At 37.0% G+C, this 16,234-nt stretch overlaps 1 protein-coding gene across 1 annotated transcript; it reads right to left on the minus strand.

Annotated features, from left to right (window-relative positions):
* Positions 1 to 7,677: 7,677 nt before the first annotated feature.
* LOC114821687 (ubiquitin-conjugating enzyme E2 1-like) lies at positions 7,678 to 10,317 on the minus strand. Its single transcript, XM_029094785.2, has 6 exons — positions 9,996 to 10,317; positions 9,834 to 9,918; positions 9,636 to 9,728; positions 8,167 to 8,255; positions 7,984 to 8,069; positions 7,678 to 7,888 (listed from the first exon to the last, which is right to left on the minus strand). Exons 1-6 carry the CDS (start codon positions 10,059 to 10,061, stop codon positions 7,846 to 7,848), a joined length of 462 nt encoding a protein of 153 aa, XP_028950618.1. The 5' UTR covers positions 10,062 to 10,317; the 3' UTR covers positions 7,678 to 7,845.
* Positions 10,318 to 16,234: the final 5,917 nt, after the last annotated feature.

Consider the following 16,234-nt stretch of genomic DNA (forward strand, 5'->3'; position numbering starts at 1 on the left):
GGTGCAGTAGGCATATCATGTGAAGGGGTCAGGATAGGAGACGTGTCATAAGACAAAGATGGAGGTGGGACATCCATATCAAACTGTGACGGTGGAGAAGGCAGTTTGGGCAAAGAACTAGGTGCAGCAAAAATAGTGAAGGTGTGGTAGGGAAAATGGTCCTCAAAGAATGTGACATCCCGTGACATAAAAACCTTTTGAAGTGTGATATCAAACAACTTATAACCCTTTTGTGCATAAGGATAACCAAGAAAGATACACCGACGTGCACGAGGGTCAAATTTTGAAGGTTTTTGTGCATGGGTGGACGCAAAACACAAACAACCAAAAACACATAGGTGTGTGTAAGTTGGTTCTTTGTGAAACAATTTTTAATATGGTGTTTGCCCTTGAAGGAGAGGAGTAGATGTGCGATTGATGAGATAGGTCGAAGTAAGGATGGCGTCCCCCCAAAATCGTTTAGGAAGGTTGGCTTGAAAGAGTAGGGATCGAGCAACATTAAGTAAGTGGCGATGCTTGCATTCAACGACACCATTTTGTTGTGGTGTGTTGACGCAACTGGTTTGGTGAATGATGCCTTTGAGAGTGTAAAATGTGTTTAGTTTGAACTCGGGACCATTGTCACTTCGAACAATTTTGACCTTAGTGTTGAATTGATTTTCTACCATGTGAATGAATAGAACAAGGAGATTTTGGGTGTCAGACTTGTGTTTCATCAAATAAACCCATGTGCATCGGGTATAATCATCTACAATGGTGAGAAAGTATTTGGCACCAGAAATAGACGTAACTTGATAACCACCCCAAATATCAACATGAACTAATTCAAAACATGACTGAGTAGAGATAGAACTTAAGGAAAAATATGATCTTGTTTGTTTGTCCAAAGGGCAAATGAAACATTTATTTGAATCACAACATTTATTGAGCAAAAAGGGAAATAACATGGACACTTTGTGCAATGGGTGCCCAAGGCGTTGGTGCTAAAATGTAGAAGGTAAGGTGGTAACGGTGTTGCATGTTCCTTTCTTTGGTGGGTCGAGATAATAGAGTCCCTCCCGTTCAAATCCGGTCCCAATCATCTTCCCCGAGCGTAGGTCCTGTATGACACAAAATTGTTTTAGAAAAATGGTAATGTACAGGGAATCATAGGCTAATTTGCTAATGGTTATCAAATTTATCTTAAAGAATGGTACACATAAAACATTATCAAGAACAAGATTGGGAGAGAAAACAACTTGTCCAACATGAGTGACCGTAGCAAGGGATCCATTGGGTAACTCAACAGTACGGTTTTCAACAGGTTTCGAGGATGTAAGAAAGGTAGGACTACATACTATGTGGTCTGTGGCTCCACTATCCAAAATCTAAACGGTTTTCTGTTCATTACGTACAAAGGAGAAGGCTTTACCTGAAAGTTTTTCATGGTTTGAAGAATTACCCACTTGGTTGACGAATGAGGAGGATTTGCTCTTGTTTAACAATTGTAGAATCTGCTTACAATCCTCTTGGGAAAAAGGAAAGTTTGGCAACATGTCTCTTTTATCATTTGCCATGACTTGGTTGCCTTTGGAAGGACGACCTTGTTCAACCTCAGCAGCCGCTTTTCGTTTACGACAAAAATCAAAGGTGTGACCCTTCCATCCACAAAATGTGCACTTGAGATGCGCCCGACAATTTTTGGTGGTGTGGTTTGTTTTATTGCACTTCCTGCATCAAGTCCCATGATCTTCATACTCGGCTTCCCGATTTGTAGTTTTCACGGCAAACACTGCTGCCTCTGGTTGGGCAGCACCTTTCCCATTAGAGACTTCCAGTTGACTCTCATGACGAAGAACCAAGGAATAAGCTTTGTTCACCGTGGGCAGTGGCTCGAGTAGAAGGGTATTGCTACGAACAGTGGCATATGAGTTATTCAAACCCATGAAGAATTTCATGGTTTTTTGAGTCTCCACATAACAAGCAATCTTCTTCTTCGTTTCAACTACAAGCTGGGATTGAGCATAGAACATCTCGTTCGTCCCAAAGACTTTTCAGTTTGGTGAAATAAGAACTCACGGTCATGGTTCCTTGCACACAATTGTGGATTTCATTCTCTAAATGGAAAAGTTGTACGATATTCACATGAGAAAATCTTTCTTGCAAGTCAAGCCACATTTGTCGAGCATCCTTACAATTGATAACACTTCCTGAATTGTTGCATCAATTCCATTGTTGCAACTCTTCGTGTTTGTCCTCACTTGGTTTCTTGATTGTGCCATCAACAAGTCCAAGTTTGTTCTTGACCGTTAAGGCCATTGTCATGGACTGAACTCATGTACCATAATTATCTTCCACTAATGGTTGCGGTACGAGAACTGCACCAGGCTGGTCCGAATGGTGAAGATAGAGTGGGTGGTTTGGATTTTCCCACTTTAGATGTAAGGCTATGCCTGAAGAAGTTATTTGTGTTTCTGGTTTGTCACCCATGGCTGTGTCGGCTTGGGTGGCTTTTTATGTTTTGCTGTGTTTCCTAGATCAACTCTCTGGTACCATCTAAAGAAATGTAATAGCTGAATTTCTTCTTATTATTGATAGAACTAGGGTTACAACATTATATAGGGTCGCACACTAATTTGGATCCTATACTAAAGCCTATAAACAAGGCAGCCAAGATACAAAACAAGTAAGTAAATAACTAATTAACAATTTACAATATTTACTTAATCAATTCTGTGATTCCTTCCTTCACAGTAATTTAACTTACTTACTTTATCTCTCCTCACACCTTTTTAATCCCTCTTTTTCATCTACAATAACTTTCATCTCACGTGCATAGCATGTGCAATAGTTACTAGTATACATAATGTGATATGAAATTGAAACCCCTTTAACATTATTAGTACATTTTTTTAACTTTAAAGCCATAAATAAACATTGAAATTTACTAAGATTGTTATATCACAAATATAATAACCACTCAGAAGACTTGAAAATTTTGTCAACCTACATTCCATTGCTTACACAACTACTTTTTTTTTTTTTTTTTTTTTGAACAAACGATAGTTTACATTAAAGGGGTGGGGGAGTGAGATAAGCCTTACACTACGCCAGCCATAATAATGTGGTTCAACTTCACCTCTGACGAGAATCGAACCTAAGACCTCTCACTTATTAGTAAAGAGAAATACTACTAGACCGTAGTGCTAAGTGTGTACACATTTTTAGGCTGTTAGATTTAGATGCCATGTTACACTATTGTTTTCAGATTAAACATATATGTTATAGATATTATGTTAAAATGTGATTGTGTAAATTGTAGATAAATTTGGTTACTAGTTATTTATTCCCTACTAGAATTATATTGACTTGGAGGACAAGGAATTTCCCTCATCTTTACTACCATAAATAAAGGCACTGTGTAGGAGGAATACCACATCTCATACACACAGAGAAATCCCTACACTTTCTCCACACACACACACACACACTCTCTCTCTCTCTCTCTCTCTCTCTCTCTCTCTCTCTCTCATCTTTACTACCATAAATAGGTCATAACATGTTATCAGCACACTCTTTTACTGCGCTAAAGAATCTGGTTGGAACTTTCTGCTACAAACCGTTCATCAATATCATCACGAAACAAGTTCTTCCAAAACAACGATTTCAATATTTTTTTAGCCCTGATAGCATGAACATTTACCATACTGCATGATCCAACTTTACATTTAAGCCTTGATAGCATGAATATTTTCCATAATGCATGACCCAACTTTACATTTACGAATTTTAGATTCTACATAAATTGTCTATGCATTATATTAATTGATGAATTTTGTGAATTGATATTGTGATCATGCATTGAATTATATATACTCATTATGCAAGAAATTTAAAAAAAAAATTATTAGGGTTTCCTTTTTTGAAACCTAGTGAGCAGTGGCTTCGAGCCTCGCCGCTGAGCCTTGAGACGCTAGCACCAGGCTAGCGGCTTGTGTGGCTAGGCCGAGCCTTAAACCCAAGCTAGAGCACAGACGATCCCTTGGAATTGAGAACCCATGACGTCGTTTCGACATTATCCACCCCTAAATTAATGCATGCATGGCCTATAGCCATACCCAGCCACCACAACTGCGATCCCCGACGACCAGATGTCGTCCCCGTCATGATCTTGGTCAAGATTCATACAAATCTCATTGGATTTCGAAAATCCTAACTTTAATCCGAGGGTTTCTTGAATTGTGAATGTCGAGATTTAACTGTTTGTCACCCAAAAAAAAAGGTTCTATGTTGCACCATGACTCGCCACAAGGTCCCCGACCTAAAAACACAACCCCTAGAAATGGCGGCACTGGTCTTTTCTCCAAGGAGCGCACCCTGCAACAGCTGGAGTGTTTTTGGTCCACCCAAGCCCCATTGGGCTCGAAGTCTGATAAACTAATTAATTAATTTAATTTAATTACACTTGTAGTTCTAAATGCTTTTATATATTGCATGTTTTCTGTATATATTGCGTTTGCATGCAGGAACCCATGAACATGAAGTTCATATACTTTTCAAAACCTGAAGTTTCTGAAAAATATGCCTTGAAAACCCGAAGTTTTCTTAAAACATGACACTCATGAAAACCTAAAATTTTCATGAAAATTTAAACCAATATATGTCTAATAAAACATGAATGTTCTACTCCTATTTGATAGATTGATTTTGTCTCCATTGCATAAACCATAGTCTTGTCCAATTACCTTGTGATAGAGATATGTTGAATTTGAACAAACTCGACTTTAGGTCTTCGGAAGAAACTACCTCAAGCGGGTTCAAGATGTGAAGCTCCATCTCACCACTAAGAATTTTAGAGCATCCATAGAAGCTGAGATGGATAACCTGGTTGGTGAAGCTGAGAAAGCCACTACCATGATCTTCATTTGAAGACACATGCATGATGCATTGCAAATTGAGTACCTCACTGAGGAAGATCCACAAGCTTTATGCATCGCTTTGGCAGATCGTTTCAATCATCAAAAAGGCATCTTCTTGCTTGAAGCAAGATACAACTAACAACATTTGCAAATCCAAGACTTTAAGTTTGAGAATGAATACAATTATGAAGTTTGTTGAATCTGATCATTTCTTAGGTTCTGTAACGAGGACTTGACTGAAGATGATCTCCTAGAGAAGACATATTCAACCTTCTCTATGACCAATAATGTCATGTAACAATAATATAGGGCTTAGAAGTTCACAAAGTTTTTGAATTTGATCTTTGTTTTACTTCTTACTGAAAAGAAAAATCAATTGTTAATGAAAAATAATCAAACTCGACCTATTGGTGCTACCGTTGTGCCTGAAGCACACAATAGAATGCTACACATATCTCACATAAGTAAAGGTTTCCATCTACACCCAGTACAAAATTACATAAAATCAAGGTTCTAAAAGGCGCTAGGCGCTAGTTGGGCGGTGGGTAAGAGCTTAGCACTTAAGCGTCTAGGTAGGGACCTAGGCAATTTTTTTCAATTTTATTTAAAATTATTACATTATATATAAATAAATGTTTACTTATACTTCAAAAAAATATATAATTATAGTGGGATACATAAATTGCAAAATAAAATGACATACAGATTATAAAGCTTTAGAACATATTGAAAACACGGGGAACAAGCATATAATGAATGTTCATCCAAGTACTCCAACAGTCTCTTACAATTTGTTGAAAAAATAAAATGCAAAAAAGAAAGTTATCTATTTTCTGCCTAAGTGACAGTCACTATCTAGACAGGTGTCTAACGGGTCCTGGCAGTTTAGGCCCATTTTCTTATTTTTCAAAAGCTTAGAGATTAATCAGAGTAGTCCCAGCCGCTTAGCTCCTAGGCAGGGTCTAAACGACGTTAGGTGAGGATTTTTAGATCAACACAAGTAATGAAGAGAAATACACAGAGATCTAGATAAGCTTCCAACACCCTAGTTGCCACAAATTTCTCAACCAAAAGCAAATACACAAAAGAAAAATTTAATGCCTCGAACCAAGTAGAACCGAGAAAGGTCAAGTAGTGTAAACATCTAGTCAAGGAGATCATCGACTTTTGTATGGGTGGTAACATATAGTCGTCTAAGTTCAAAGAGGTGCCTGGGTACTACGGTGAATCGATGTCGAGATGAGACCTGTCAAATCTAGAAAGGATGGTAGTGATGTGTGAAAGGGTGGATGATTGATTTGACAATGTGAGAGTATGAGCGAAAATCCTCAAAGTAGAGGGATAAATGAGAGGTGTTAGGTTCGATTCTCGTCAAAGGTAAGAACTCCATTATTGCTAGCCCATTGTGAGATTAAGCCCATTTCCCTCCCCGTTGGTGTAAAAAAATATAGTTTGTTAAAAAAAATTAATAGACATAAATCCTATGTGGAAGACTAAGCTCCATCCACACCACCCATAAAGGGTGAGTTACTCTTGATAGAGTAAACCCTAGTTGGCTTTTTAGCCAAAATAGTCCTTGAGATTTGCATAACACATCACTTTGGTCTTTGAGATTGAAAATCAATAGAAATCGTCCCTGAGATTGTCCACCATCCATTATTTTGGTCATTTTGTTAAAAACTCTGTTAAGTGTCTCGGAGCTCTTGGCCAGAAGTTTGGGCAATTTTCAAAGCTTCGTAACTCAATTGTTTCTTAACCAAATTCGACCCATAATTTATTAAAATGAAGATAGGAAAGTGTAGAACAAGATTATACCTATTTAGAAGCCCAATGGTTGCCGGAGATGGCCTGAAAGTAGCCTGAAATGAGACTAGTCTGCGGGAAAACTGAAAAACTCGCCAGAAATTGGTAAACTTTAAACGTTCATAACTTTTTCAATACTCAACGAATTCGAGTGATTCAAAAATGAAAACCATACTTCTCAACGAGACGAAGAGAATGGTACTTTTCTCGATGGCTAATTCGCCGTGGTTGGGCAGGAAAACAGCTCGAAAGTGGCTAACTCGAGACCAAGACGCACACACACACACAAAGGGTGAGTTACTCTTGATGGAGTAAATAGTAGTTTAATAGAAAACCCTAAGCGCACGCGCGCGCACGCAAACATATAACTAGTTTGATACCTGTCGAAGACATTGTAGTAACCGAAGAACTTCTACTCACCAAGAGACCTTTATAATCTGATGGTGATAGAGCCTATATCACAGAACATGTGCTTTGTGAGCAAGAAATTCTTGTACCTATAAAAGCAATGACAACCAACTCCCATTTATCGTGCAGGGTTGGTTAGTTTCCTGTTGCCTCAAATCCCCATCGTATAGTAGCATATGTGATTAGTGCTTATTTTCAAATGCATGTTGGAATTATATTCCTCAATTATAGGATGTAGCCTTACATGCATCCAAACTCTAATTGATTTGTATTACCAACCTATTACCAACCTATTACTTCTCCTTTATCATAAGTTGATTCCATATAAAATTCTTACAGCTCCACCCTTCCCTAACAGGAATCGAAGCCTATCGCAGGTTCAGAAAAGAAGGGAGGGCAAGAAGGGAAAGGGGGAAGAAAGGGAAGGGAGAAAAGGGACATAAGGGTTGATTGTCACCGGCCTAAAGCAATAAATTTTACAAGTGCAAATGAGTGGAGCCGAACGCTCTTAAATAAAATGATACTATTTCTAACTAATGTTTACATTCCTTTGCTATTATGTGCGAGATTGATATCAACTTTGAATAATATATATGAGCAGGAGAAAAAAAATTCTATATGATTACATTCAACAATACGAGCGAGATAAACGAGCTGCTGCGGATGGGCATAAAGCAGTACTAAAGCCTTCTCCGAAAGTGTTAAAAAAGTAGACGTGAATAATTTCAAACAGCTACTACAAAGACTCGATGGAATGACGAGCAGAACGGCGTACCCTCCTACAAATTACGAAGAAGAGTCAGTTCAAATAGGCGTACATAGAAATAAACAGATTCAGGTGAACTGAGAAACAAAGAACCAAATGTTCACTGACTTGTTGTAAGCTTGTATGTCATGCTGATACATGTGAGCAGCATCAGGGTTTGCTGGACTTGCAGCGTTTGGATCGGTGAGAAGTGACTGCAACAATTTGTTTGATCAGTAAATTAACCAACATGGTCGCCATGTAATATGAATGTAGGAGAGAAGGAAATGAGTTGTGAGATTTGAAAATTACTTGAACAGATGTCAAAATCGTAGATACATTGTGGCATGGTGACCATGCATCCTGAATTATATCCATGCACAGTGTACCGTCATGATAAACTGCACAAACATCATAAGTAATGAGTTGGGTTCCTTTTTCTTGGTGAAGAAAAGGCAGAAATGTAGAACTGTAGAATTGTATCAAGTCAATAAACTGGAGCAGAGTACAAATCTAGAAATCAAGGGAAAAAAAATAATACAATATGTTTACGTTGATAATACATGAACCAATATACTGAAGAGACAATATAGACTATAAGCTCTCAAATTTCAACTAAGATATGAAGCTTTTGGCTTCCATTCCTTGGTTTCTTTTCTTCTTTTGTAGTTAGATATCTTCCTCTGTAGCAGTTCACCAGCACTCATGTATACTAATAATTTTCAGAAACCCTCAGATGTATTGAAACCGATATACCCCAACTATCTTTAAGCAACTTAACCAAAGATGATATGATCCTTACCCACTACCAAATCTCTATCCCACTACCACTGTTCTGCTTGTTACAATGACGAGGAAAATACATATCGATGTATACAGGTGGGAATGTGTGGGCATAAAAACAATAAGAGGGCGATGGTTAAATAATCTCAACATCATCATGCCATGCTCTTGAAAGTTTAAGTAGCAGAACAGCATGCATACCCTATATCCAATCTAAATATAAATTGTTAATAGTGGTCATGTGTTTCCTTTTAACAATGGATCTTAACATCGCCTCCAAGGATTTCATTTGATATCACAAGAGAAATAAGAACAGTGGTCTTTACTCTTTAAGACTACTGAAGATAAATTGCGCCTCGCACAACCATAAGTTTGCATATTTGTAAGTTTGGTTGCAGTACTGCAAACAAGGATATGTATTCAGCCTCTTTGGTCGCATGTGAAACTTCAAACTAGGGAATTGAAAATTGAAATGCTATGCAACAGAACAGAGCATTGGTTGCTCGCCATTGTTAGCTCGATATGGATTGTTGTTTCAGACACTTTCTTTGTTGTTCCTAATGTGGAAATACTTAAGTTCACAACCTAACATTTGATCTATCTATGCAGGTAAGACCATACTGAATAATCCTCGTCTACAAGTAAAATTGATCTCTAACCTCTTGATCAACACTACCTAAGGTTTAGAATTTAGATACCGTCAAGATTATCTGAGATGAAATGTTGAAGTGGTTGTTTAACATGGTATCATAACTTCGGTTACAATTTACAAGAGACCCGTTATTGACACCTTCAATTGTTTAATAATTTATGAGATTAAAAGCTTAAGCTTTTGAGTTCGGTTGTTGCTAACATTTCATATATAAGAATCGAATTACTAACATTTGGTAGATAAAAATACTAATTCAATTCGTAATTTAGTAATTAAATGAACACATAAATACAGAAAGCAATTCACTAGAAAGTAGATAAGATATGATTGATCAAATCAAACTAACCATTTGGATGGAAGATTTCGGAGGTGAATCGAACCCGAGGTGGCTTTTCGGGATAACGTTCACTAAATGTCAACCTCAAACTAAAAACACCACCTGAATTTTTCCAAATTTAACATTAAAACAATCAAATTTTTCCAAAACCAAATCAACAAACAAAGAAACACACAACAAAAAAAAGGAAACAGATCTCCCGACAACCTTCCCATGGAGTCTCGTCGGGCCCAAATATGGTGGCGCTCCAAACCATCAGGTTATCGTCGGACAGAGGGCTGGCGCTGCAACCCTGCAAAAACCCAGATGGAGATCAGTCATTCTGATCGGATTTGATCGGAATTTGAGGTTAACATGATCGGAATATACCTCGGGAGGCTCATTGATGATGGTTCTGAGATCGGACATGAGCCGGAGCTGTGCCGACGACGCCATCTGAGATGCAAATCGCGGCGCTTAGAGTCCTTGCGGATCAGAAGCTGGGTCGATCATAGAATATATAGTAAAGCAAAAGAGGCACAGATTTTGGATGACTTTGATTTTTGGATACTTGTTTTTAAATTAATAAAAAAAAATGGTAGGTGGGGTCTGGGGAAGGGAGGATGAGAATGAAAGGAATGGGAATATGAAATCTGACAAAGAAGAAAGGAATCGAAACTTACCTTCTGTTTCTCTCTCTGTCTTTATCTTTTTTGCGTGCATGCATGTCCAATGAGATAACCGTAGTTATATCCAATTCAACGCAATTATAATACGCCATCAACATTCATCTAAGTCGAACATGGAGCACTCACTTAAATGAGATTAAGCTCGGAAAGTTAGTTAGAAAACTCATTACTTATGAGATGGAACTAAACATGGATGATAGTGTCTTCAAAAAAGAAAAACATGTGTCTTCAAAGTATCGAGAACAACAAAGTTTTAAGTGACACATGTGAACTTGCGGATGATCTTGCACTATTTGTCAAGCAATTCAGAAGAAGTCTCAAAAACAAAGGAAGAGATGTCAAGTGGTTTGAGGGGTCATCAAACAATTGTGGAAAACTTTTCTCTAGTGAAAAATCTAGTGATTCCTCAGCAAAGAAAGACAAAAATCCATCAAAAGTTTCTAGTTCTTACTATGCATGTGGTGGAAGTGAACACTGTGCTGCTGAGTGTGCCAACACTAGACTTCTTACTCAGAAACGTGAAAATGCTATGACGGCCACTTGCAGTGGCAGTGATGATCAAGATTTTGTGTCATCAGACAAGTCGTCAGATAATGAAGAAGAGGTTGTTGCATTTGTTGCATCTGTTGATGGAACGTCTTCTAGTGAAAAAGATGTGTTGGTAGATGATACTAATGTGTCATCATCTCAGGAGTTGTCAAGCTTATATGAATCTTTGTTTGATGAGATGTGTGTTTCAACATTGGATAATGTTGAGCTTACTGAAAAGGTATTTGTGTTGCAAGAAGAGGTTGTGTCTCTTCAGATCAGACTTGAGTGACAAAATCATACGGTTAGAGGATGAACTTCACAAGCTAAATGAAAAAGGCTCATTCTATGGTGATGATGATGAAAAAGGATGACTTAATCGCCTCTCTTGAAGATCATGTTCAGAGTTTAATGATAACACATGAAAGTTTGCTTTGACACATCCATTTACTGGGAAAACAATGAATTGTATCGGGAAGATAATTTGAAAATGTCTTCTAAATTGAATGAGGCTACATGTAAGTTAAATTGTCTGTCCATGGGTGCTGACTCATCAGAAAAAGTATTTGTTATTGAAAATCAATTTGATGGTGAAGATGTGGTTGCTTGTGATGAAAGTAGTTCAAGTTCTATGGGTGTCAACTTGCAGGCTTCTAAGGAACTTCTTGTTATATATCCTTTAGTAGACTCCACTTTAGGATTTAGATTCGTTCTCAAGTGTCATCAATGTGGGGATCTAGGCCATATTAGACCTTGGTGTAGAAAACTACATCTGGAAACGAAAAATGATCTAAAGGAACAAGTGGATCGTTTAACCATAAAGGTATGCAAAATGTCCATTATTGTTAATTCTTCAAGCTCAAGAAATGTAAAGATGCGTTCAAATGGTTTTCAACGTGGTTTTGGGAAGTGTTTGATTGCTCAAAGTTGAACATCATTTTGTAAGCCTGACATCTGACACTTTAACAGTGGGTGCTTTCATCACATGACTGGTGACAAAGATGCTGTCAGGTCTTTTATATCATTTAAAAGTGGTATGATTTAGTTTGGTGAAGGAGACAAAGCCGAGATTGTTGGAAAATGAGTGGTGGAAATTCCTGGACTTCCTATGTTTGAAGATGTTTACTATGTGACTGGGTTGTCAACTACTCTTATTAGTATTGGTCAACTCTGTGACATAGTGGTCCATGAAGTCTGTTTTTCCAAGACAAGTTATAGAATTGTTGATAGACATGGGAAGAACATATTGGTGGTGATGATTGCTCACCAAGACAAGCTATTCAATTGTTGCCTCTGGGTGTGATGATTGCTCAAGTTGGAACACTAATTCTCTTCATCAAATGGTTCAATGTGAATAATTACAAGTACTCATTTCTGAATTCTACTTGTGTGAACCTTGTATTTTAGGAATGCATCCTATTATATCTCACACAAAGGGGTATTGCTCTGAACTTGCCAAAGACTATTATCCAGATAATGAAATTCTGATCACTCAATCTATATTGTTGATTCATGGTGAAATGCCTCTCATTTTGACTGCTGGAGATATTGCAACATCAAGGTATGTTTCTTTCTCTTTATTGAATACAAGCTCTCCATATACCTTGTTTGATTGCATCTCTGCTTTATGGTTTGTTCTTCTATTTGATTATCTTAATTTGATTTATGGTGTGCATTTTGATCAAGATTATGCATTAATTGTTTGGATAGACACTTCAAATATTTAACCTTCAAGTGGTTTAGGAACAAACATTTGTCTCTTAAGAGATTCTTGAAAAGAAATGTTGTTGATATAAACTTGGTGACATCTAAGGAGCAGTTAGCTGCGTATTTCATAAGTCTTTTAGGAAATCGAAGAAGCAAAAATCTTCGATGGTCTATTGACTTATGTGCCTTTGACTAAACAGGTTGAGTAGCCTTGCTTCCATTTTGTTATTCTTCTGCGTGTTTCATTTCTTGTTCTTGTGTCTGTCTTGTCAATCAACTCATCAATTAAGTCTGTTTGTCAATTTGTGCATTTCTTAACTGTCTCACTTGTTGACATTTTGTAGATTAACCTTGGTTAATTCTTCCTCTATGATGTCAGAGGTTCTTCCTATTATGGCTAATAACTTCTGAAAAATCTTTGTCTCATTTGACAAAAGCTCTTATTGATTTATGGGTTAGGCTTACTTTGGTCTAGATTAAGGTGTAGTGATAATTCTTCTATATAAATTGGGCTAAGTGTCTTTTCCAGTGTGAAACACCACCTAGTTTGTCTTTCATTGTGCTCAGACCATCTCAAGAGTAAAATCATATATCTGAGTTTCATTCTCTACATTCATGAGCAAAGCTCTAAAAATTCAAAAAAAAAAGAAGGGAAAATTCCAAAATTCTTAAAAGTGTTATCTCATGCAATGTCATGAACGTTCAATTTTTTTTCCCTATCTCAAGGACTCAAAATGTCTCTTGGATTGTCCATATGCAATTCTTACTAATCCTATCAATGATCATGTGATCCATTTCACCTTTGCCAACTTAAAAGTTTTATTGGGATGGGGTCTTCATTGTGAGAAGTTTTGTGTTTAGATATTAGCTCAATTTATGTTGCAAGGATTGTGTCTTATTCTCAACGGGTTATTAAAAGTTTTGGTAACCTTTGAATTAAGTCTATCCAAAGTTTCTGGCCCCTGTTTTGCGTGTGGTGGAAGTGGGCACCGTGTAGCTGAATGTGCCAACACCATACTTCTTAGTAAGAACCGTGAAAAGGCTATGATGACTACTTGGAATGACAGTGATGAGCAAGATTTTGTGTCATCAGATGAAGATGAGATTGTTGCACTTGTTGCATCTGTTGATGAAACATTAATCAGAGGAAAAGACAAAGTATTGGATGATACCAATGTGTCATCATCTCAGGAGTTGTCCAAATTGTATGAATCTCTCTTTGATGAGATGTGTGTTGCAACATTGGACAATGCAGAAGTTGTCAAAAAGGTATCTGTGTTACAAGAAGAGCTTGAGTCTCTCTGTCCAGTTAGAACAAAACTGAGTGACAAGTCACACGGTTAGAGACTAAACTTCATTTGCTAAATGAATGAGGCTCCTTATATGGTGATGATGATGAAATGGATGACCTAATCGCTTTTCTTGAAGATCATGTTAAAAGATTAATGATATCGCATGAAAGTTTGCTTCAACAAATTCATTTGCTACGGGAAAACAATGAACTGTATCGGGAAGCTAATTTGAAGCTAACTTTTGAATTGAATGAGGCTACTTGCAAATTAAACTGTCTGTCTATGAGTGCTGACTTATCGAAAATAGTATTCGCTACGGGAAATTAGTTTGAAGGTGATGATGTGGTTACTTGTGATGAAAGCAGCTCAAGTTCCATAGGTATGAACTTACATGCTTCTAAGGAATTATCTGTTATATCTTCTTTGGGTGACTCTACTTCAGGGTCTAGATTCGTTCCCAAATGTCATCGTTGTGGTGATCTTTGCCACATTAGACCTACGTGTAGAAAACTGCGTCTGAAAAGAAAAATGATCTAAAGGAACAAGTGGATCGTTTAACCATAAAGGTCAGCAGAATATCCAATAATGTTAATTCTTTAAGCTCAAGAAATGTCAAGCCAAGTTCAAGTGGCTTTGAACGTGGATTTGGAAAGTGTTTGTTTGCTCAAAGTTCAACATCATCTTCTAGTCCAGACACCTAGTACCTCAACAGTGGTTGTTCTCATCATATGACATGTGATAATGATGTTTTTTTAATCTCTTGTACTATTCAAAAGTGGTATGATTGTGTTTGGTGGAGGAAACAAGACTAAGATTGTTGAAAAATGAGTAGTGAAGATTCCTGGACTTTCTATGCTTGAAAATGTTTGCTATATGGCTGGATTGTCAACTAATCTCCTTAGTATTGATCAACTATGTGATGAAGTTGCTAATAAAATTTGCTTTTCCAAGACAAATTGCAAAATTGTTGATAAACGTGGGAAGAACATGTTGGTGGTTCCAAGATAAAAGGAAAATTTGTTGCCTCAAACTGTGATGATTGCTCAAATTGGAACACAGATACTTTTCAGCAAATGGTCCAATGTGGAAAATTACAAGACTTCATCTCTAAATGCTTTTTGTGTGAACCTAGCATCTTGGGAAGACATCCTCTTGTATTTCACTCTGGGGAGTATTGCCTTATCTTTGCCAAAGTCCATCATCTTGAGAATGAAATTCGAAATTTTCACTCTCCAACTCGATTTCGTGATGAGCTGCCTCTCACTTTGGACGCTGAATGTATCACTTCACTAAGGTATGCTTCTCTCTCACTTATGAATGTAATTTCTCCATATGCCTTGTTTGTTTACATCTTTGCATCATGACTTATTCCTCATTTTGATAATCTTGATTTGGCCCTTGATGTACATTCTGATGAAGTTTATGCACTAGTTGTTTAGTTGAGTGTTGTAAATTATTTAATCTCTAAAGGTCTTAAGAACAAATATCCTGCTCTTAGAAGATTTATGTGAGGAAATGTCTTTGATATAAACTTGATGCCATATGAGAAACAACTAGCTGTGAACTTCATAAGTCTCTTGGAAATCGAAGACATAAAAATCTTTGAGGGTCTATTGAGTTTTGTGCCTTTGACTGAATAGCTTGAGTAGCCTTGCTTTCATTTTGTTATTCTTCTGCATGTTTACTTTTCCTGTTCTTGTATCTATCCTACAAATCACCTCATCAGTTAAGTCTATTTGTCACTTTGTGCTCTTCTTAACTATCTCACATGTTAGCATTTTGTAGATTAACCTTGACTACTTCTTTCTCTGTGATGTCAAAGGTTCTCCCTATTATGGCTATTGGCTTGTGAAAAATCTTTGTATCGTTTGACAAAAGCTTTCGTTGATTTAAGGGTTAAACTTACTTTGGTCTTGATTGGGTTGTAGTGTCAACTCTTCTCTATAAATTGGGTAAAGTGTCTTTTCCATTGCAGAACACGACCTAGTTTCTCTCATTGTGCTTAGATCCCCTCAAAAGTAAAATTATGTATCTAAGCTTCAACTTATTCACTCATGAGCAAAGTTCTCAAAATTTTAGAAAAGGAAAAAAATTCCAAAATTCTCAAAAATATTATCTCATGCAATGTCATGAAAGTTCAATTCTTTTCTCTCAATCTTCAGAAGGGCTCAGAATGTGTCATGGGTTACTAAAATACAATTCTCTCTAATCCTATTATTGGTCATGTGCTCCATATCACTTACCAATTTAAATGTTCTATTGGGTTGGGTTCATCATTGTGTGTAGTTTTGAGTCTAAAAAGTTGCTTAATTTATGTTTTAAGGCTTGGTTCTTAATCTCAATGGGTAATTAAAAGTTTGGTGAGCCCTTGAATTAAATATTTGCTTAGTTACATGAAACTATGCTTTTTCAT

Source organism: Malus domestica, chromosome 15 (assembly GCF_042453785.1).
Source record: "Malus domestica chromosome 15, GDT2T_hap1".
NCBI classification, from domain to species: domain Eukaryota; kingdom Viridiplantae; phylum Streptophyta; class Magnoliopsida; order Rosales; family Rosaceae; genus Malus; species Malus domestica.